We start from the raw sequence: 22,740 nt of genomic DNA, 5'->3' as shown, positions 1-22,740 counted from the left end.
TGACAAGCAGCCATGAGTACACTTTGCTTCATTTTTTGATCGCCACATGCCAAAAAGGCTTGGAACTGTGGGCTTAAACCACCGATCCTACAGGGAACATTCATTTCTGATTCAGGATGCCCCTGACAACAACTGCCTTGTGTCTAAAGATCTTGATCTATCTAGTACTTGCATTTGTTCTGGAAGCGAGTTAAAGAAAGATACAATGTATTTTTTAAAACTATTTGAAAATTTTAAGCTCAGATATTGCAGACTGCACAGTGATGAGGTCATGCATCTATTTCTGGCGATGTAAGATTAATAACTGCAACCCGATGAAGAAACTTTGTTTTAATGCCACAACACCAGACTACAGACAGCATGTTTCCTCAGGCTGAGGACTCTTCAATCCATCCTCAGCACTCATTAATAAAGAATAGCTTTAATTTTGATTCATCCAACCTGCGCTAGTCAGAATCCAACTCTGATGGGCATTAAAAACAACTTTAATTACTATATCATATTTCACAACCAGCTAAAGGTTCCTTGATGTATATTTAAGTACAATTGAGACTCGACTGTCGTTTCTGACTATAAAGTACATTTTTAAGAATCAGATTAAAGTTATCTCGCTAAATAGTCGTCTTCTAAAAATCCACAAATGTTTCTTTCAAATTTTATTTCATGTTAATACCATAAATATACAAAACTCAAACTATTTCACATGCAACAAAGGCCAGACAAGAGTGCATTACGTTTTCTTTTTACATGTGATTGATAATGGGGATCAAATTTTCAACTTTACAAAATATACAAGTGTCCCTTTTGAATGAGTTTCTTCTCTGATTCAGTGAAATAACATGGTCACAGGTCAAAAACACAGTTTTGTGTCAGCAAACTACAGACACATCGCTCTGTAATGCAGACCAGCTCGTCAAATACATCAAGAGATCACCAAATGCAGCATGGCTTCATATGACAGCTGTTTAAAACTGGAGGATGTGAATCATGTGGGCGTCTGTAGCAAAGAAACGTGGTGCAATATCTTATGGTAAAACATGGCAAGGGAACACGTCACAAACTTGAGATTTAAAAACAAATCTATATGGACATTTGGTAGATTTCTCACAGCTTTTCAGGACATAGAATAACACTTGAGGGAGATATCTTTTTTCCTTCCTTTCATACCAATCATGCACGCATCTTCATCCACACACGCACACCTCTTGCAGGGTCAAGTTGCAAAGTCATTAAACACTTTTTTTAAATCTAGCTGATGCTATGATCATGTCAATACAAAAAAAACACACAAACGTAACACACAATATGAAATCAAACCGAAAAATTAAATTACACCATAAATAAAAACATGTTTGTCTTTTGCGCTAAGTTCAACGTAATACAAGAAGTGTGCAATGAATTTAGAACAAAATACTTCCAAACAAAAACAATACTGCCGAGATGTAGGCTGATTAATTTGTGACAAATTATTGACCTTCAACTTCTCACTGGAGTTCTTCGTCCGCCATGATGTTCAGTCCATACATTTAAATAACAGCAGTACCAGTTATCAGTCATCCATTGTGCACATCGTCAGACACTAACCACCACTATGGGAGGTGCTAAAGCATGACACAAATGTCATCCACATCCATATTTCACTCCAGTGACAGTAGTCTGTACAACTTAGTACTGAATAACACTGTTATTATCGTATATAAATTAATGTATCTTAGTGATATCACTGAATGTGCATCAAGTCCAATCCTCTGTTGCTTTAATCCCATACTGACAGAGGAAAAGTCACTGGACTGACTTTTTTTGTCGGTAAAAAAGCAAACGGACTGTTAGTCTATGAAGTGTACATATACACAGTATCAATGTTGTTACTATTTTATGTATGCAGGTTAATCTCAAGATAAATCATAGTTTTATCACTGTCCAAGGCAGGTCACTTCTCTCAGTACTCCCTATGAATGTTACAGGAAACATGACAGCAGGAGGCCACCAACAACTGGCTCTCAGATTCATAGCAGCGTTAGTTTTGAACCAAATGAGCGAGATTACAAAAACAACTGGGGGGCAGCCACATTGTAGTCTGTTAATGCCATACATACAGAAATTAAAATGTGAATAACGCTCACATTTTTGTCATTAGGCCATGAAAGCATCTGAACCTTTGTGGTGAGAGCTGGTGACCTGGGCGTTCAGTGTGTCTTCACAAGTAGATCCAAACACCATCAATCGGTCAAACATGCAAAAACTTTACAGCTCACTTCTCACAGAAACCAAAGGCGGACCCCCCCCCCCCCCCCGGAAACCTGTCTGTAGCCAGAGAGAAGTGGACAGAATGACTTTGCCAAAATAAAAAAACGCTACCTGGAGTGTGCTAAACATGCATGTCGTTATCATGCTGTCAGATCTTAGTAAGCCACAGAGATGCTGACCCAGCCCACTTTGCCAATCAAAGTAGCACACAAAGCAGGAATAACTGTTCAACTGGAAGGTGTCACTGGAGCACTGCTGGGGGCTGCGGGCAGGTCCTTAAATATGAACATACTGACACATTTCTATTTATAGGGACTACCAGGATAAGTCAAGAGTCTCAGAATAGAAGCACAGATATAGGACGAGGTACGATTTATCGTTCAGATCTCAATGACCAAGCACTGGATTATAAAAAAAAAAAGGGAAAAAAAGCCAGAGCCACTATTTTCTTAACGTGAAGTACACATCCACACACAGGCCCAGCCATTCAGACATACACTGTACTTTCAGTATGTGACCAAGAAAACAGAACTATGTGCAAAAAACACCATGATCAGATTATCACTTTTTCATGACTCTATACTGTATTAACCAGGCAGGTAGCTGTTTGGAGGTCATCACCATGACAAAAATAAGGTATGCTAGAACTGCGACCTCTGGCTGACCTCAGGAGGACAGAAGAACAGGGGAAAGCGGAGGAGTGAGATGAAATCCCACACACTCAGAGCACACCTCGAGTCACTTAGTGGATGTTTCAAGGGATGTGAGCAGACAGTCATCTGACTGAGAAGCAGACAGGAAGGATGTAGGAGAGTGTTTACTGAAACTTGATCTTAAGTGAAGGCGGACAACTCTGGTCACTTTATCTGACTAATTTCTCTGTTATTTCAGGTCTCTGACTCTTTGCACTTTTTACGCAAAGTGTGCAGGGCAATCTTAGCAGAACGACATTCATAAATAGAATCAATTTGATTTGAGAGCCTGCAGGGCCAGAGTTGTGCACCTCCATCTTTTAGGAGTATATGTATATGCATGTACTGTATGTGTGTGTGTGTGTGTGTGTGTGTGCATGTTCGTGTGTGTCAGTTTATGGTTTGAAGGCCCCACGAGCAGCATTGGTTGCAGCATTTGCCGCAGCATTGGCAGCTGCAGTCTGAACGGTCTTGTTGGACATCACCCCGGTTGCAAACTCCTGCTGAGCCTTCTCAAAACTGGCCCCGGTGGTACGATACAGTGCGTGAACCTGGAAAGAGCAGAAGGGAAAATTAGCTGGGATCAAGTCACAAGATCTGAATCAACCACAAGGTCTTGAGCCCAGCATTTAATGATTCAGCTTGACAGATGTTTCACTTCCTGGATGATAACATTGATGTTTGGTCAGTGAATAATAATGACATGTTATTATCACCCTGACAGCGTTTGCTTGGGCTCACATTTCCTGTCATTTTTGGAAAGGTTTTGCCCATTTTTTTTACTTTTCAAGCATTTTCAAGGGGCGTTCTCAAGCTTTTCCACCATCTTGCAGCTGTGGTAAATTACATTACAAAAGTACATTTATATATTCTTTCAACCCAACCCATCAAGGCAGATGGCAGCCACAATGTGAGTGCATGCAATTTTAGCCAGGATATCCTGCAGTGGTACAAACCTTGAATATAAATATTAATGGATACTGTTTGAACCTGCTTTAAACCTTATTTTTAAGGTCTACCTACTGCCATTTTGTTTGGGGCATCTCAGGTCTGTTAAACACAGCAACATCAACATGTTGGACTTCTTTGTGATCGTCTTACCTTTTTGAACATAATGAGCGAGCCCACAGAGAGTGCGGTGAACAGAGCTGCGATCAGTAGCATGATGATGCCCACTGGGATACTGGTGTTCAGCCCAGTTAAAGCTGCGATCCAACCACTAGCAATAGAAAACAATTGTGATGATATGAGATTACTTCAGTACACGCTCATCAAGGCAAAGAATCAGTAAAAGCACAAAGTGCTCACCATGTTCCCCAGCCGGTGATGCCGATAGTTTGTAGGACATGAACTCCAAACTGACAGATATAGACGAAGAAGAAGACAAAGAAGCGGAATGAACTGTCACTCCTGCGGTAGAGACAGAGAACAAGATCGTGTGAGAGCAATGTGCAGGCAATAAATGTTTCTTTACATACTAATCACAGTGATGTATCTGCAGAACATACCAGTAAATAAAAAAAAAAATATATATGGTGTTTATTGTTCGGCGTGAGAAATCAACAATTATGAATTATTTATTGAAGACAGTTGTAGCACTTTGCTTAATTCCCTTTGCTTTGATTAAATAAGCTAGTTTACTTTCTGTAAATCAGATGCAAGGGGCTATTATAATAATTACACTGAACCCATCTTTCATTTTTGTGCTTTCTGGTTGACACTCCTTAAAATACATATTTATCATTAAGGAGCTAAATGTTTTGATAAATTACTCTCATTGGCTTTTAACTGCCAACACTTTTATTGCACTTTCATTAATGAGATTTTATTTGCCAAACGGGAAATGCACTTGATTCGGTGCTTGGCATGTGTTAATTCGCATGTGCTTGGCATGTGTTCATAATTTAATTTGATGTGTGGTAGTTTATGTGTGGCAGAGTTAGGGTGTTGATGTGGACAATAGCATGATCCAGCTGCAAAACCCTAGAGAGGAGGATAAATAATGAGCTCAAAATGGTTGTCCACAGAGACATGTTTTTGCTTTGCTCCTTACTACTGTTGGGTCTGTTAAGGTCGTGTAAGTTTCCATGTATCTGCTTACCTGAACGCCCCGTAAAGTGGTCTGTACCAGCAGACAAAAGAACACGGGGTAAAGAGCAGAAACCAAAGCATGGCCAGGCCAAAATCTACACCACGAGAAGCATCCACACAGAACCAGGCCAGGCAGCCAAACATGTTTACAAAGAGTGTTCCTGCATGAACTGGGAGAAAAACAACAAAATGAAGACCTCGAGTGTCATTTGAGCACAAGAATGCTGTAAACTTTCATTTATTTTCAGCTAAATAAATAGACATCACTGTTTTCTAAAGTTACATGTCTGAAAGGTATAGGAGGCAATACTTAGATGTATGATAACACACTTACACATCCAAAGGTTGTACATGATCTTGACGGTCTTTTGGAACTCTATAGGAATGTCCACTGCAATATCATGGTAGAAACATGGGCCAACAGGGAACTTCTCTGGCAGTGGAGGCCAGTTGTTCTTACGCCCTGTGTGGACAAAGGCAACAAGATGATCAGCTATCAAGTTTTCACCTCTAATTAAGTCAATACACTATGACTCATACTGATATCACTGAGTACAGCGCCAATCAAAAAATACAAGGGACTGACTGATTTTTAAGGGCCGATACTGATACAGATTATTAGAAATCAAAGACAATTGCAGTTAAAATTAAAATCTTGGGGTCATAACCAGTGATGGAAAGTAAAATTTAATCAATATACAGTTTTGAGGTACAAAAGCAGAGTTTGCAATATTCGGTAAAATGCTGAACACTGGATCCGATAATCAGCCGGGCCGATAACATCCCTTGTTAATACCATGTGTTCCAAAGTTTTTGGTTACACTTTAAGAGATGTAATCAACCTTTTTATACCCTACAACAAGTAAATGAGATTAGTAGATGTGAGTAATGTATCGATGTGAGAAAACGAGAAATGTTTAAGACCTTTTCTATATTTGGAAATTACCTGGATAGATTTGAAAATTGCTTTAATATTTTTAAGGAATTTGGAACCCATTCTGGAAAAAATCAGTTTTAAAACTAATGCTAGCATACCTTTTTCAATCAGAACTCTTCTGAGTTCTGATTATGTTAACCACAGCACATTAGGCTGAAATAGCACTTTCCTCACCGTAAAAGAAGTTTTATTCTCTAATAGAGCAACCTGACTTTTGTCTGCTGGAACCTTATATTTGTTTCATAACTGCTTAGTTTTTAAAAGTTGGATATTATGCAGATATTTTGCAGAGAACTCAGTCATTTCAAATGGAATCTTCCCAGTAAGATGATTAATTTGCAGCAGAGAGAAAAAGAACAAACAGTATATTCATGCCTCTACAGAATGTTTAATAAATGAATGAACATCTGAATCAATGTCTCATCTGTATGTAATATGTGACTTAGAGAGTGTTTTAATGCATGCTCATATATGTTTAGGTAAGGTAACTAATAAACTTTCTGAGTCTTATCAAGACAATCATGGATCTGGCTTTGACTGCGAGGGGGCCTGTCAGATTCCGAGGTTAATGCGGTGAGTGAGTGATGGAATGACTGACCTGCGACTCCGTGGGACTGTAGCTCTCTCTCCCGACGATCGAGCTCTGCTGCTTTCTTCTCCAACTCCTCCTGCCTTCTCAACAACTCAGCCTGAGCACGCGCTTGGTCCTAACACAGACACAGAAGTGCTCTTAAAACTCCCCACCCAACATCTGACAGGTGTTATAATAACCAATCAGGTGAGTAATGAAGGTATTTTTCCACTCAGGTAAGCTTAGGTGTGTTAGTTTGAGAGAGGGGGCAAAAGGGGTTACGACTGGAAAAGCAATCAGCTACTGTTGTTCGCTTACTTGCCTTCTTTAGTTAGTCTTAGACTAGCTCTAAAATTGTACTGCAAGTGGAAAGCTAGTTGTGGGGAAAGGGCATCAAATGAATTCACACTTTTGGAGACAGTGACATGAAGGCGTGTGACAACATCAGATGACAGACAGTACCTCATTACGCCGCTGATGAGCCATCAGAAAACAGATGAATATATGAAGGACAAGAGGAAATGGGAAAAAGAAGCCAAGACAGAGAGTGTCTTAATAATGTTTTAGCGCTGTGAGTAAAAATGTCTAAAGAAAAGTCAAAGGTCAAAAGAAAACTACATGGTTCGATGTATATAAACATGTTTCTGTGTCGTACCTGAGTCTGTTGCTGTGAGTACGCCGGCGGCTCTTCTGTGGGCTTCATGATGGCCGGTTGTGTGTTCTGGGAAGGGGCAGGAGCAGATTTGGGGGCATTTCCAGGGGCCGCCTGTAAAACCAGCACAGACCTGCTACGTTAATATTTGCACAATCAAAAGACAGTGAATCAAAACTGTAATTAGGCCACAGTCATATTTTGCCAGTTAAATCCTCTGTGACTGAGAGGTGCAGGAAGAGAGAAAGAGGGTAGCGGATAAAATGAGGTCACTGACTCAGAAGCACACACACCCCCATGCATTCAGGCACACTCATCAATAGTGATGCTAGTTGTGCTGACCGTTCTGGCGTCTGTGAAGGGGTTATACTCCTCCAGACCGCCAGGAGGGGCAGACTGGGTCACCTGCGTCACCGAAGGATCCTATGGGGCAGAGAGGAGCATGAAGGGTTTCAGGATGTAAGCACTACAACCACAAAATCACAGCACATTCACCGCTTCTATGAATGATCTGACCAGTTATTATTGATGTGTTAACAACAGGTAGGCTGAAAACACAGAGCAGATATTCATGCCACATAATAAAAACATTCATGTTATTTTAATCCACTTGAAGTGGCCTTTCTTGATCTTGTGGCCATTCGAAACAAGGGATAGGAATGGGAGGACACAAGATACAACTCAGGATAAGTTGATTGTGATGAATTTGCATTATGGGGTTATCACGAATATTGTTACGTGATAATATATCATGCCTTGAAAAGCTTTATAGCTCCTTAATATACAGTCCTATAATGACTTCCTGTTTTATCTTAAAATGCCACAAGAGGAGCCTGCATCTTGCAGTATGGCTTCCCCATTGTATGCCCCATGGAAAAATGTTATTCCAGATGTGTAGAAATATTAGAGATTCCAAACAAAAGTCCAACAGAAAAATTAGGTGTCCAGCATGTATTTATCCTTTATTTATACGGGGGAACCTCATGATTTATGATACGCTTATTTAGATAGTCTGATTCTTTTTAATTACAAAGTATGTTGACTATGTAAAAGATGTGTGCTGCTTCTGATGCAATAAAAATATTTGTTTAATGACAAAAACAGAAGAGCAAGTGGTTCCAGCATAATCGTGGCGTGACATTTTTACATCATCCCATTCTTAGGACGGGATCAGGTGCAGAGGGAACTGGAAAATGCCACTAATTACATGCTTGCATGACAGGACAGTCCATCTCACTACCATGAGCAATGAAGAGTCAAAAGTCTGCAGGTTTTCATCCCCACCAAGACTCCGCCCACCGATCAACGCACGCTCAGGGGGAGGGAGCAGTTAAATCACCTGGTAAAGGTGTACAGTTGTGATGGACCCCTGCAGACTGGTGCCAACCTCTGCTCTGTGGTACAGGTAGGCTACTTTACAAGTTAGATTCAATCTGCTGGAGCACAACACAGATAAACAGCGTGATGCCTGCACCCGGCCTACAATGAGAAGGAATATAAACCACCTGATTTATTTTCATCGTTTGACTTGAGGAGATAGTATTTCGTGTAACTACACTGAGTAGAAGTCAGTATTTTAAGTCAGTATCGGTGTGAATATGGTGCACGACGTGTACGCATGCAGCGTATTAAATCAACGCAAAGTTAAGTTTATGTGAGACGATACACAACCCCAATAAGACGTTTACTAAATGATTAGTAATAACTGAACATAACTGGCACATAATGTACCTAACTGACACCAAACCGCCGGTTAGCTGTTTATCAAGCTAGCAGGTACCAGCAAATGTTTACAGACGGTGGGCACAGCGAGCTAACATCATGTGTCTTTGTTCTGTTGGCATAAACCGCTATTACAACGATAAAAACACCCTTTACAACAACGTACTACACACTCGTTTATCGCTTCCTTCACAACGTGTACGGCCAAATGATGTGAGTGATAAGATAAATAATATGATGATGATGTGCTCACTCTGCTACCTAGCCGAGGAAAAACCTCTAGCTAGCTGTCAGGCTACTAGCTAAGACAGTTAGCGGGGATGCTAAGGTACGGCTGGCCTCACTTGGCTTCGCAGCGTACGCTTGCTAGCTAGCTAGCTAAGTTAGCTACCTGAAAGGGATTGCTGAAGTCCGGGTCTGCAAACGGGTTGCTGTCAAAGTCGGACATTGTACAGCCTTTCTAATAACGGGTTCCTGTGTGGAAGAGCTCCCTGATGCTCCAGGGAAGGTTCAGTCTCGTAATATGACTGCCTCTCTCTGCTGCCTGCAGTCTTCTCCGCCTCCTTCTGATGGAGACCCCTCCGTTAGCAGGTTAGCCAGTAGCACAAAAAATGGCAGCTGACGAGAGGATGCGTGATGAGCGGCACCCTGCTACGTCACCGTTTCAGCACCGCGGACAGCGTGACGTTCGCACAGGTACAGTACATATGAACACACCGGTGCTGTTTACCGCCCTTTGTCTATATATCATATATGAAGTCATAATGTTTATATTCGATACGTGAGCACTGATAAAATATATAAGAGCATAGAAATAATTACTCATGTCCCTTTGAGACAGGGCCAGGTTCACACATCAGGGGTTCACCTCCACCACCTTATGAGCATAAGGTATGTACCTACCTTGTTTACAAGTTTCCTACAATGCTGGAACACTACACTGTACTTTACTTAAGTATAGGGGTCGGACAGTATGTTTTATTCAGGGGTGATACAGATACCAGTTATTATAGCTGTATGTTGAGGTGACGGGAGACCATTATTTGGAGGGGATATTCATATGCAGTAAAATGAAAATCTTAAGATTTTCGACAACCAGTGGAAAAAAGTGCAATTTACTCATGTACTGTTCTTAAGTCCAATTTTCAGGCACGTAACTTGAGTTTTACCATTTTCTGCTTCTCTACATTTCCTCTCCACTACGTTTGATACATTTAGTTTTTTGCTTAGCAGGCTCTGATTATTCTGTGTTTGTAGGCTATTATTTGTGATGTGTTCACCAATCAGATATTGTGGTTGGCGGAACATTGTGTGATTCCTGAATCGGAGCTGAAGTAGCACATTTTTGAATTAGGCAGTCTGACAGAAAATTCACCGATACTGACAATCAGGAAAATATTGAATATCAGCTGAGATAATCAGTCTACTCTTACTTAAGTTTTTCCATTTCTATGCACCTGTGTACCTCTCCTTCCCTACATTTCAGAGGGAATATTATACTTTCACAGAGCATCACATAGATTTCCTTACAACTGCAGTTCTCTTAAAGATTGAGAGTTTAAATTAAAGATATAAAGTTGAACTTATAAAATATGATGTGCAGCTTTTAATGAAAATGTCAGCAATGATATAAAATGATCCGAACTTTACCAGTTACAACACTTATGCTCACACATGAATCTATCATTGATGATAATAAAAAAGAATACAACGCACTCTGATGGGGGTCACTGAGCCATTTGACCAACCATATTTGATATTTATCATTCTATGTCTTCTTTAGATTTTGAATGCAGGGCTTTTAATCGTCATGTATTATTATTAAATTGAGTTATTTGTGGTTAAGCTCTCAATACTGCCTGTAGTCCATACACTGTAGGACAGTGACTCAACCCAAGTTAATAGCTGCTTACTTTTACCATCATCTCCATCTTTGATTCTCAGGCACACTGGACAAAAATCAAGAATCAAAATTGTATTTAATGTTACCCTGAAGGGAATATTTATACAAATTAAAACCTGACTGCCCATAAACACAAAGACAGGCCCCGCCCACCTGGGCTGTGATGTTGACTAAAATAAAACAAAGGAGGGTCTCAAATTATTTTTCACCAGATCTGATTTATTTTTATTTATTTTTTACATCATCCCTGTGTTTATTCCTGTGCATGAACTGTATGCACACAACAGCGTTTGATCTCCTGTAGGTCAAATACCACAGCAATCTCCTCCACTTGATGATTATGATGATTATGTTAATGATGATAATGATGATGAGGAGTGTGATGTATGGTGGTGTCTGCCGGCTGAGTTGGTGCCTGCGAGAAAGAGCTGGAGAGGCGAACCCAGACTGCCTCCTTCATAATGTGTAACAGTGACCTCTTTCTTAGTGGCAATCCCAGACAATTTACCAGAAATCATTGTATTTCACTCGTCCCTATAAGAAGTATCAGACCCCCTGAGAACTCCCGCGGTGTGTGTGCGCTTTTCCACATTGGCTTTTTGAGACTCGTTTAGTTGGCCGAAACGTCCACTTGGGGGCGCTACGATCCAATAGGTCTCCTCAACTCGTTTTTGCAGAATCCTTTCTCATTTGCCATCAATTTATTTTCATTCAAACAAAGGGTGACCATGTGAAGAACATCACATCAGTTGACAGCCTGTAAATGTGATTTAAACATTTAAGCACCATTTACCCAGATTAAGTTTCAATTGAAGAACAAATGCTATTAGGAGGAAATCTTACAGTATGTGGTGAATGATGGAGGTTAAAATATTCCTTTTTTATTGTCGAAACCAATTGCTCATTTTTGAACAAAGGCACCGTGTTCGTTTTCTATATAGTAGTCTCACACCTAATACATTTAACTTGTGCTAATGTGCTTCTGTTAATAAGTAACTAAACACCTTCATACCTCCGCCTTCCAGTGTACTGTACCTAATATAACGTTTTGCTTTGATAGAGTCTGGATAAACACAAACTGTGGATTTATTACAATTCAGCCCCTGTCCGCAAACACATGCACGCAGGCCCACAAACACACACACACACAGACACAGACACACAAAATGAGCATCGGTTCCTTCCCTAATCTTGTATTAATGGACCCAATCACAGACTCTATGAATAATCAATGGCCAGTGGTCTGCAACCACAGTGCTGAGACCTTGAGTGAAACTGAATTTTCCTAATAAGACACACACACACATACACTCACACACCTTGAGGCCCTAATAAGCACTAATGCACTGTGGGTTGAGAATACGTCACATGGTTTGTTTGCTGCAGAATGTGAAAGATAAACATGCCGTGCCAGGGCCGTGCAGTGTGTGTGTGTGTGCGCGTGTGTGTATCTATGTACTGTATATGTGTGTGTATGGAGCGCTGTCTGTCCTTGTCCACTCTCTCCTGCCTTCTCTCATGCAGCTTTCCACAGATGACTCTGCGAGGAAACAACCTCTTTGGCTAATAGCTGCTACATTAGTCTCTTAACCAGCTGGTCATGGCCATTTAGAAATGTTCATTAGGTCGCGGACCAGAGTGGGTAGGTGTGATAGTTCACTCCCCGCTGTTGACTGTAGAAAGACGGGGAAAGAGACGAGAGAGGAGGCAGACAGACAGACAGACAGACAGACAGACAGACAGATGGAGAGGGAGAGAGAGAGGCAATTTACTGGGCAACATGATGACCGAGTGTTAAAAGCCGCAGATGCAATTATCATCATATTGCCCTGAATAAGAACCTTGTGCATAATTAGATCTCATTAAGGTCTATGAGTGTTATTTTAGGGCTCTGAAAAGGTTGGATAAGCAGGACGTGATATTATGGGTTATTAATGCTGCAACATCTGGTGCCATTCTGGCAATAGGCTGATAGTCCTCTGAGCGAGAAGTCAATGTTGAACTGACGTTACGGTCATATAGTAAATACAGTGTGCTATTTTTGTATAAATGTACGGGTGGAGATATATAGATAGGTATGTGGGAATGTAAAGCTTATATATATGTGGTGTGCGTCTACGCATGTGAACCTGTTTGTGCTGTTGACCAGTCAGAGCACATTACACACCGCAGAGGGAAACAGCCCCTCTGTCGCCGGAAAAAAGCGATTGATTCTCCATTTCCATATTAATGAGCAGATTTGTTAAGAGCCTGCAGGAGAGGGAGAAAATAACAGGGTCTTCATAGGGCACGACATTTATAAATAAAGCTGATGCAGAGAAAAATGGAAATTAAACCTTTTAGTTTAATAAATTTGAGCCGTCCGCTGCAAAGCGAGCGATTTGCATTTCCATTTGTGGCCAAATAATGAGAGTGCGAGTCCATGATGAGCCCGCTAGTGCTGCTTTTGGGTCTCAGACAGTCAGACAATCACTCCAGCGTGCAGCCCTCCACATCATTGTCATTAGCTCAGGCCTGTTAACCCCGCTACTTGGCTTTCTAAGATTATTTGGCGAACTAGAGATTCTTATTGTCACTTTGAATGAGCTATAGGGTTACTCTCAGGGTAAAATATATTTACTTCTATATTTCCCTACCTGGACGCATCTCTTTCTTTTCCCCTTAAATATTCAACATCTTCTTGTCACTTTAAAAATGATCCTTTGTTGTCCTAAAACAAACCCTGTCAGAAAGAGTCTCCGTCTCCAGCGCTGCCTCTCTCACGAACGCTTGCACTCAGACACACACGGCTCGCTCACACACGTGCACTCAAAGCATCACTGATTGAATTTATTGGGGAATGGATGTTGACTAGACCACTCCAAGTAGGCTAGATTGTTGTTGTTCCCAGATTGACAGACAGACCCAGAGCAGCTGATTGAAAGTGCCTTTTAGCTTGCTCTCACTGTATATTTGATTTGGCAAAATGGAAGGGGAGTCCAGTCTTTTCCCAGGATGCAAACACAAGTCCCTGTGTTTGTGTGGGAGTATGTGTGTGTTTGTTGCGCGCCATGCGTACGTTGACGAGTGGATGCTTTAGCAAATGCTGCATAAAATGTAGCCCTTTCAGGTATTAATTGAATAATGCAAGCACTCCTCTTGTCAGCCATCAAGTGGGCCACTTTCTCAGTGGCCTGTGCTGCTCTGCCTGCCCGTGAATTGACTAGATTTATCTGTGTTGTTCCAGCCAATGGATGCCATTTGTTCCAAATGTTTGACATAAACATGCAAAGAGCAGAGGCGTGCACTCATAAAATAAGCTTCTAGACTGTTGTTTTACAGCCCAAAGGGACGATGGGGGGGGGGGGCTCTCAGCCTATCAAATCATGTGGAGCTCTTGCTGAGCCAACGGTGTGTTAAAGTTCTCTTTCAACCAATGATGTGATGAAAAGGAACAATTGCAGCCATAAAGAAAGAAAGGAAAGGAAAGGAAGAGGAGCATGGAGGAGGGAGACAGAGTGCAGTTGAAGGAGAGATGTGCAGCGCTCGGCTAAATATGCATACTTATTTTCCATGCCTTTAATGGGACACATCTCATTGGGCGCCTTATGTCTGCTTCCAAACTATAAAAGATATTTAGCTTTACACCTGCAGAGAGATCCCCCATAATAAAGACAATATTGGCATATGGAGAGTTTGCAGAATCTGCTCTGTGCCTCCTAGCGCTGCCAGGACACCTATGGTAGTAACGCAGCTCGAAAATAATTAAACTGATGACTATAGAGGTTTTATCTGACTTTTATTTCTGCATGGAAGTGATGAGAGAATGAGACTAATCAGGATATCCGTTACTGTAAGTGCTTTGCAGCGGCGGAGACTCCACAGATGTCATCTATACTGTGTGTGTGTGTGTGTGTGTGTGTGTGTGGATTAGACTCAGGTGTGTGTGTGTGTGTGTGTGTGTGCATCGAGGTTCGATTTGCTGATTTAGCACCTCTCTAATTTTCCACAGGGTAATATTTGCCTTACCTACCGGCCATCTGTTTCTATTACCCGGGTGAATATGTTTGTCTAAGGATATCAATAATCATAAACAAAGCCATGACTCTTTTCACCTCTCTCTCTCTGCGTACACCTCTCGCTGTCTCCTCACATAACGCTGCTCTCAGCTCTCGCTCTCTGATTGCACACAGTATTTCAGCGTGTAATTGGTGAAAAGCAAACATTATCAAGCCTGGTTTCAGTCAAACTACGCGCACACATACAGTACATAACCACACACACACACACACACACACACACACACATAAATTCACTCACACTGTGCCATGGCTCGTGCCTTGACTGAGTGTGTGCTCTCCTATTACAGACAGTAATTACCGTCAGTCACCCTGTGTGTCCATAACAAGCCAGCATAATGCCCTAATCAGGCCTGGATTAATCTAACCCTCTCTCTAATCACTCTAAAAGTGATTTATATTGTTTTTCCTGTTCGGAACAAATGAAATCTGTAGCCCAAATTAATACTGGCTTTTCATCACTGGGAAGTTAAAAAGCCAGTAACCATCACAATCTTGTCATTAAGGCTGCGTCTGAGGAGACACGGACGCGCACAAACACACACAGGCGCACACACGCTCGCTCCATATATGTGTTTAAGTTGGAAGGAAGAAATATATAATGTAATATTTCCATTAACTTGGCAAACTAATAACATTAGTCTTCTGCTGAGAAAAGGCTTTCAGACCGTCAAATGGGGTCATCAGACGAATAAGTAAAATTTTATTGCTACTATTTCATATTGCATACCCTGCTATGATTTAATAATTACAACCACAGAACGGGGGCTGATGAATTACTTTTACATTGTGTAATAGCATCTAGAACTTTCTGAGCTGTAAATTAAGCGCACTGAGAATTTATTGGCCACGTGTGTCAGCACAGAAATATTTTTGCGCCGTAATGGACGTGAAATCATTTTCTTTTTTTTCTTTTTTTTCACCCATCTACCAATTATTCTGATGAAAAATGCTCTATATCCTTCTGTACAAGTCATTTGTCAAATTGTATCAGCCACAATCTTGCAATTTCTTGGTCCCGAGCTTTCATTTAAGATAGCATGCCTCCTATTTTGGTCCATGCCTCCTACTTTGTTTCATTTCCATTGTTAAACAAATCAATTCCAACCCTGACTCGCTTCCCATTGTTTTTCATTATGAAGAACGAAGGCCGGACACGAATCATAACAGAACCCTGAAATTTCCTGCTCACTACTCGGTTTGTGCTCGGAATACAAACCAACTCACAAGACGCACATTTAACAAATGCAAATTGTGAGCCAATCTGGTGGAGCTATTTGGGCTGCCGGTTCCATATTCATTTCCTCCACCCCACTGTTCGCAAACTCCACAAAACAATCCAGGGGTTAACCTGAAAGGGAGAGGAAATGGAGGTCTGACAGTGTCCACTGTCTCGCTCTCTTTTCTCCTCCTTTATCTCTTTCTCTTCCACACGGTCTCTCACCTTTGCTCCCCTCTCCTTCCTCCCCTCTCCTCCCCGCTTCTCCCCTCAGTCCCCTCTCCCCTCATCTCTTCATGCTGTGTAATTCTCATCTTACACACTCTGTTGCTCTGGACTATGAATAATGCATGGTGTGTGAGAAATCCTCAATCTCATGCTTGGCTCCCAGCGAGCATTACGGAGCTTGCATCTCTATTACGGAGATGAATAGGAGAGAGGGGAATATCGCATAGGATACGCTCTAACTTCATTCTTTGTTTTCAGCATTAGAGCCCCAATCTGGGATTTCTTTAAGTACATATGAATTATGTATATAAATATACAAGGAGACGCTTGCTGATGAAAAATAATGTCGTCAAAACTTTTGTAATCCGGCAATATCGCCACCAGAACTCCAGTTTTCTCCAGTGACACAATACAAATAAATAAGAACAACAAGAGCAAACTATTTACAGCATCAGAATAGATTTTAAAATTCATGCGCTTGTATGCTGCCAGCCCTTGAAAAATAATTTATTTTCAGTTAATCAATTTTTGTAGAGAACTACTTTAAATTCAATCAAATAACGCAATAAAAAAGCACCTCCATAACATTTTGGTGTGTTTCAATTCTGTAGGGTTTTTCATTTTTTATTTTTTATTTTTTACCCTCGCTGTGATTTGATTTTATGGAAATGATAAGATGGCAACTGCAGGGACAATTCATTTACAAATACAGGAGGGCGAGTGTACATGAATCTTCTTTCCGCGCGAGTCCCACCGTCTGGAAATTTGTTCACAGCTGGAACACAAACAGATGCAGATAACCAAGCAGAATCAGGCTGCTGCTCCCTGTGAAACGCTCTGAGAAAAGGTCAGGTAAGACTTCATTACGTTCTGAGCCGCAGTCTCATCACGGTTGGAATAAATGACTGCGTGAACGTTACTGTCGACACTGTGGAGAATGTACACTTAATGAAGTGGCTGAGCTAAAGGTGAGAACTTTAAAGATATAATATGTAACATTTCTGCATTGGCTGACAGCAACTCCGCCAATGTTATATAAATATTATGTTGACCTGTACACTTACGCCAGGCTTTCCCAAATGTTTAAAAAAATGTAATTTTGCTGAAGGTTCTGACTGAGGAAGGAAGGAATAAGATTTTAAAACCTAACTATGTCTGTTGTTTACATTGATAACCCCTGATAGCAGAAAATGGATCATGTGCCCTTGAGCATTAAATATGTGAAATTTAATATAGCAGCAAACAACTATTTGCTATGTTAACATATTAGGATATAGATGGAGTCATGGTGTCCTGACAGAATTACTTTGCACATGATGTTTAACCTTTAACCCAATGAAAACGGACCTTCTGGGGGGGTTACCAGAAATCTAAAGCGCCATGTCTTCCACCTCATTGCGTCATTTGTGTAATGATGACATCATTACATTACATGACGTGCAGCGCAAAACGTCACAGCAGGCGATGGATTACCCTGAAATGGCCACAGGAGATTGTTGTTTAGATGTTACTGTTTAAATCAATCTGAAATAAAAAGTCATAAAAGAAAGCTAGAAAGCCAAAGCGTCTGTCGCCTGCCTCATCACAGTGTACGCTCGCGATGACGCCACTGACATTTATTGCAAAACGTCATGACAGCGTGCGGTGTCGTCATTTAGTGGTGGGAAGAGAGTAAAGAAGCAGGTTGATAAAGGTCAGACGTTGAGTCAGTAGTTTTGAGCATAGTGTATTTATTGTTTTTGATTATGGTATATTTTGTAGTTGTGAGCTGATTAAACATGGGAAGATACTTTGAAAACTAATATCAGAATAAGCAACAATACCAATGGAGGCTCTAGATTTATAGTTTAATTGCAGATGAAACTATCAAAATGTCTATGTTTGTGTGTTTTTGTTTGTTTGATGAAATTTCATGTCAGATTTTATTTTATTTTTTTCACGATAAACAAAAATACCAATGTGTATGCACCAGCAAATCATTTTTCTTGAGTTCCAACAGTTTTTCAGTTTTTTACAGTCTTTCCTCGTCCTTGTCTTTGATTTTAGATGAGGCCACAGCAGGGGACACTGACAGGAACACAAAGATTTTGCTTTCTACCGAGCGAGCGTTATGTATGCATTACGTGTGTGTGTGTTTTACTATACTGTACATGTGAGCTGTGCTACGGCATAGAGCCATGTTTTATGGGGTGTGTACATTCGATAAAAGCACTGAAGAGTTAAAGTGCTTTTCTACCATGCTCAAAGCCATGTGTCAGCACTAGACCACTAAATCCACACAATTCCCTTGAACAGTTTCCCTTCCTCTGATAGTCTATCATGCCTCGGTTTCAGGTGGCTGGCCACTGGGGCTGACGGGGCCGAGTCCTTGAGGAGATCATGTGTCTGTGGAAAGTACAGGACAAGCGCTGATGTTTGAGCTTTCAAACCGATGTCCCAGATGTTGCCCCCTTTTCCCTCTTGTCTCTGCTGTGTTTCACTGCCAATGTCTTTATGATATGAGGTACATGCATTCACGGTGATACGATGTAGTGGAACATATGCCGTCATTAATACATGTTGTTGATGTACATTTTTTTTCTCCTTTTTCTGATACTCTGAAAACGCGTTCCTCGTATTTTACAAACCTTTGTATTTTCCATCTTTGTTCTGCTCCACTCCGCATCGCATATCATTTGTAACATAAAGCAGGCATAGAGAATATTATAGATAAAAACCTCCCCATTATTCCATGGTGCTCAAATCTTACAGAAATATGCCTCCCATTCTGGTAGACATTGCTTCCTCTTTTTGTCTTTTTCATGCCCATTTTGGATGACGCCCAGATGAATCACACTAACGACCTGGGCCCTGTGCTGCAGCACTGCTCTGGAATTAATATCTAAGGAATGGAGATATAGGGCAAATAGATGAGAATAGGAACCCAATATTCACTCTTGGGTACTACGTGCTCAGGCACAGACACACACACATACATGCACTCGCATACTGCACACAGAGCCTGACAGACAGGCTATTATCCCCCAGCCCGGGCCGCCGTAATTGGCTATCGCTTTTTACAAATGTGGCTCCGTCTGACTCGCATATCAGCTCCCGTCTCATCAACTGTGTAGGGGTCACCATGCCCGTGCTTGTGAGTGAGTGTGTGAGTGTGTGTGTGTGTGGAGGTGTATGTGTGTGTGTGTATATGTGCATGTATATATGTAGGGGTCACTGGTGTGCCCATCCCTCTCATGTCTCCATTTCACATGTTCATTTGTGTCGATGCTAAACGAGCCAGCGGATGCTAAGTGTGTCAGTGGCCGGCTCCTCTGTAGCAGCGCCGGAGTATTTAGCCATTAGTCCGCTAATAGCATCAAGATCATTCCAACGCCGGCTAGCTGATGATGAAATATTAGCTTAGCTCAGGCCGTCATTAGTTAGTCTGGGCTTGCCTTGGAGGTCAGGTCCATCTTATTTCTCACACACAGAGATCAAACCCAGTTATTAACCGAATGTGCAGATTAGTTTCTTAATTTTATCAGTGTGTCAAAAAAATATCTAATTTTTAGACCTGACAAAGACTTCTGCAGCCTAAATCAGCTGAATTAGATTACATTTTCTCACCGTTTTATCTGTTCAGATGTTCTTTTTCCAGCTTATTCTGTGTAATTGTGTATGTTTCTACTGGATTGTCGGGATACAACCACAGAATCTTATTGGTATATATATATATATATATATATATATATATATATATATATATATATCTATATCTATATCTATATCTATATCTATATCTATATCTATATCTATATATATATATATATATATATATATATATCGGTTAATACCGGTTTCGCCAATAAAGACCTTACAATGAAATATATCAGGATCCACCTGAAAGGAACAATTCTGCCTCTATGATGATTCAGTAGTTTTCTTATGTAGCCTAGTGAATGTGCACATTTTGAAAAGTTGTGTCTGCCTGCATCTGTCAGTGGGACATTAGTGTAAGAATAGAGTGTATCACACTCCAGATACAGGTGTAGAGGGTTGGGACGGTCAGTAATCATAACTGTATAAACAATTACACTTTTTACCCATTCACAATTCTTCCGTTTTATAGCAGAGAGCCAACATTAAAGGGATATTCCGGTGTAAGTTTAATCCATGGTCTAAATCACCGTGAAACTGTGTTAGACTCTCTCTCGAGAGATCAAGTTAGCTGACCGCTAATTTTATGGAGTTTTATCAACCTCAGAAACGACCGCACGGCAACTATACACTGCAGTTAATGGATCCAAATATAAACCGCCACCAAAAAGCCATAAATAATGCTCAGAACAGCACCAAACTTCCGCAACAGTACAAAAAGGGTCTCGGCACACAATCCAAGGCATCTAACCTCCACTCTGACACGCTCTTCAAAACCTCTTGAGTAAAGACCCTTCATTGTCTTTGGTGTCACAGAGATATGTTTGAGTCTTTAGACACATCATTTTATACATAATTTGAATTTTGTGTAAACTTTATACTGTACTCTCCTTCGGATGACTTGTACATGGCTTGACATTTGTCAGAAACATCAGTCAAAACTGTTGGATTACAGATTGAAGTCACACACATAATAAAATATTCTACAAATGTCTAAAACTAATATAATACTAATGATCAATTATGTTGCACATACATTACATTAATATATAATGAACAACCTAAACATCTACATTTAACAGACTCAGTATTTCATTCTCTTTACATCACAAAACCATGTTGCTGCAGTTTATAACACACTGTACTTCTACTAAATCAAAGCTTTCACATAACATATCCAGGAGCTTCTACACTAGGGCTGGAGCTAATAGTTACTTTCATTATCAATCAATTTGCTTATTATTTTCACTCATGTATTAATTGTTTAGTCCATAAAATCTAAAAAAAAAAAAAAACAACAAAAAAACCCAACTAAAATAAATGCAAATCACAATATCCCAGAGCCCAAAGTGGCATCTACAAATCCCTCTTTTCATTTACTGTACTACCATAAATGACGACAAAAGCAGAAAATCCTCACAGTTAAGAATCTGAAACCAGCAAATGTTTGACATTTATGCTTAAAACATGACTCAAACCTTTTGTTGATCATCAAAGTAATGGGCAACTCATTTTCCTTTGACCAGCTAATCGATTAATCGTGTGATATTTGCATCTCGGTTGTACACTCTGAAGTGCATATAGGGATTTGGACACTGTAATGCAATGAAATCACGACAGTTATGCTGCTAATTTCAGCTTTTTTTAGTATTTATTTTGTAAAGATGAATCACCTGTCTGACTGTGAAACACTTGATGACTTTAGACACCTGTCACCCTGACTTGACTTCACATTGTGTCCTAAGTGCAGAGGAGTGTTAAGGAAGGAGACAAAGAACAGGACTGACTTATGAATGAGCCACCTCTCGTAGTTTTACTTTAAGACGAGTCCCTGAAGTCATAGCGTAATTACTTTCCCACTAGGCGGGGCTCCGGAGCTGAAATTACATCACGCATAATGGGGTTGATTTAAACCTATATTCGAGAAGGCAACTGCTTGCCTATCATACTCTTGCACCTTGTTAATCCTTAACCAATGAATTAACCCTCATTACCAGTGTTGGAATATAGATGAGCGCTGAATTTTCTCCCCTCTGTCCTGTTCCTTACCCTCCATCTAGCTCTCTGTGATGGGGGACGTCTGGGGTCAGCGGTTCTGTCCTGTGTCGGCCCTGATAGTTCCTCCTGCATTCAGATTATTCTGACCTTAGATCAGCCCTATCAGCTGACCACTAAAGCACTTTACACCCCAACCTATCCGACAGCCAGCTGCTCCCCCGCAGGGCGAAGATTGCCTCATATCTCTCGGCTTGTTTGTCTATCTGTCTGTGTCTCATGTGAACAGAGGGAACAGTGCGACTAAAAAGGAAGCCATGAGCAAATGCTCCTCAGCAATGCTTCAATTTCAAATGACAAAGTAGAGACGGAGAGCTGAGCACTGGTGTGAGATGAGCTTTATCCTCAGGTGTCATTTAAACCTGGCCTCCTCCAGTCTGTAAATAACACGCCTTAGCTCCACTTTGCACACAGGAGTCAAGTGCTCTCAGCCAAGATTGGAGTAGAGGAGTGTGTGTGTGTGTGTGTGTGTGTGTGTGTGTGTGTGTGTGTGTGTGTGTGTGTGTGTGTGTGTGTGTGTGTGTGTGTGTGTGTGTGTGTGTGATTGTGATTGTGTGCGGTTTTACCCAATGAGACGCCAGTACATCCACCATTCAGGCATTTTTTTTATAAAACACATGAATCAATCCAGCTTGAATAATTCAGGCTCCTGCTGTGAATGTTTGATTTATATGTTTCAGATCAGAATCCATCGGATCGCAGTTTTATTGCCCTCAGTGTTTTTCTAAT

At 40.8% G+C, this 22,740-nt stretch overlaps 1 protein-coding gene and 1 long non-coding RNA gene across 2 annotated transcripts in view; one reads left to right on the top strand and one right to left on the bottom strand.

The window, feature by feature from the left end:
* Nucleotides 1-643: 643 nt before the first annotated feature.
* Nucleotides 644-9,529, bottom strand: LOC115582112 (secretory carrier-associated membrane protein 1-like). Its single transcript, XM_030417858.1, has 9 exons — nt 9,304-9,529; nt 7,533-7,613; nt 7,194-7,304; nt 6,566-6,674; nt 5,365-5,493; nt 5,041-5,200; nt 4,248-4,349; nt 4,041-4,158; nt 644-3,490 (listed from the first exon to the last, which is right to left on the bottom strand). Exons 1-9 carry the CDS (start codon nt 9,358-9,360, stop codon nt 3,335-3,337), a joined length of 1,023 nt encoding a protein of 340 aa, XP_030273718.1. The 5' UTR covers nt 9,361-9,529; the 3' UTR covers nt 644-3,334.
* LOC115582114 (uncharacterized) overlaps nt 9,470-22,740 on the top strand; it is a 52,801-nt gene continuing 39,530 nt past the window's right edge. Inside the window, exons 1-2 of the long non-coding RNA XR_003984136.1 lie at nt 9,470-9,608; nt 9,754-9,803. This is a non-coding gene — a long non-coding RNA (uncharacterized LOC115582114). The remainder of the gene's footprint in view (nt 9,609-9,753; nt 9,804-22,740) is intronic.

The sequence above is a fragment of the Sparus aurata genome, chromosome 5 (genome assembly GCF_900880675.1).
Source record: "Sparus aurata chromosome 5, fSpaAur1.1, whole genome shotgun sequence".
Lineage (NCBI taxonomy): Eukaryota > Metazoa > Chordata > Actinopteri > Spariformes > Sparidae > Sparus > Sparus aurata.
Note: the sequence above shows the minus strand (reverse complement) of the source record. Positions and strands in the feature narration are given on the sequence as shown.

Coding starts and splice junctions, on each gene's coding strand:
- LOC115582112 (XM_030417858.1), bottom strand. CDS start 9,360: ATGTCCGACTTTGACAGCAACCCGTTTGCAGACCCGGACTTCAGCAAT. Junction 6,675..7,193: donor ACTCACAGCAACAGACTCAG/GTACGACACAGA, acceptor TGTCTGTGTTAG/GACCAAGCGCGTGCTCAGGC. Junction 4,350..5,040: donor CCACTTTACGGGGCGTTCAG/GTAAGCAGATAC, acceptor TCTCTACCGCAG/GAGTGACAGTTCATTCCGCT.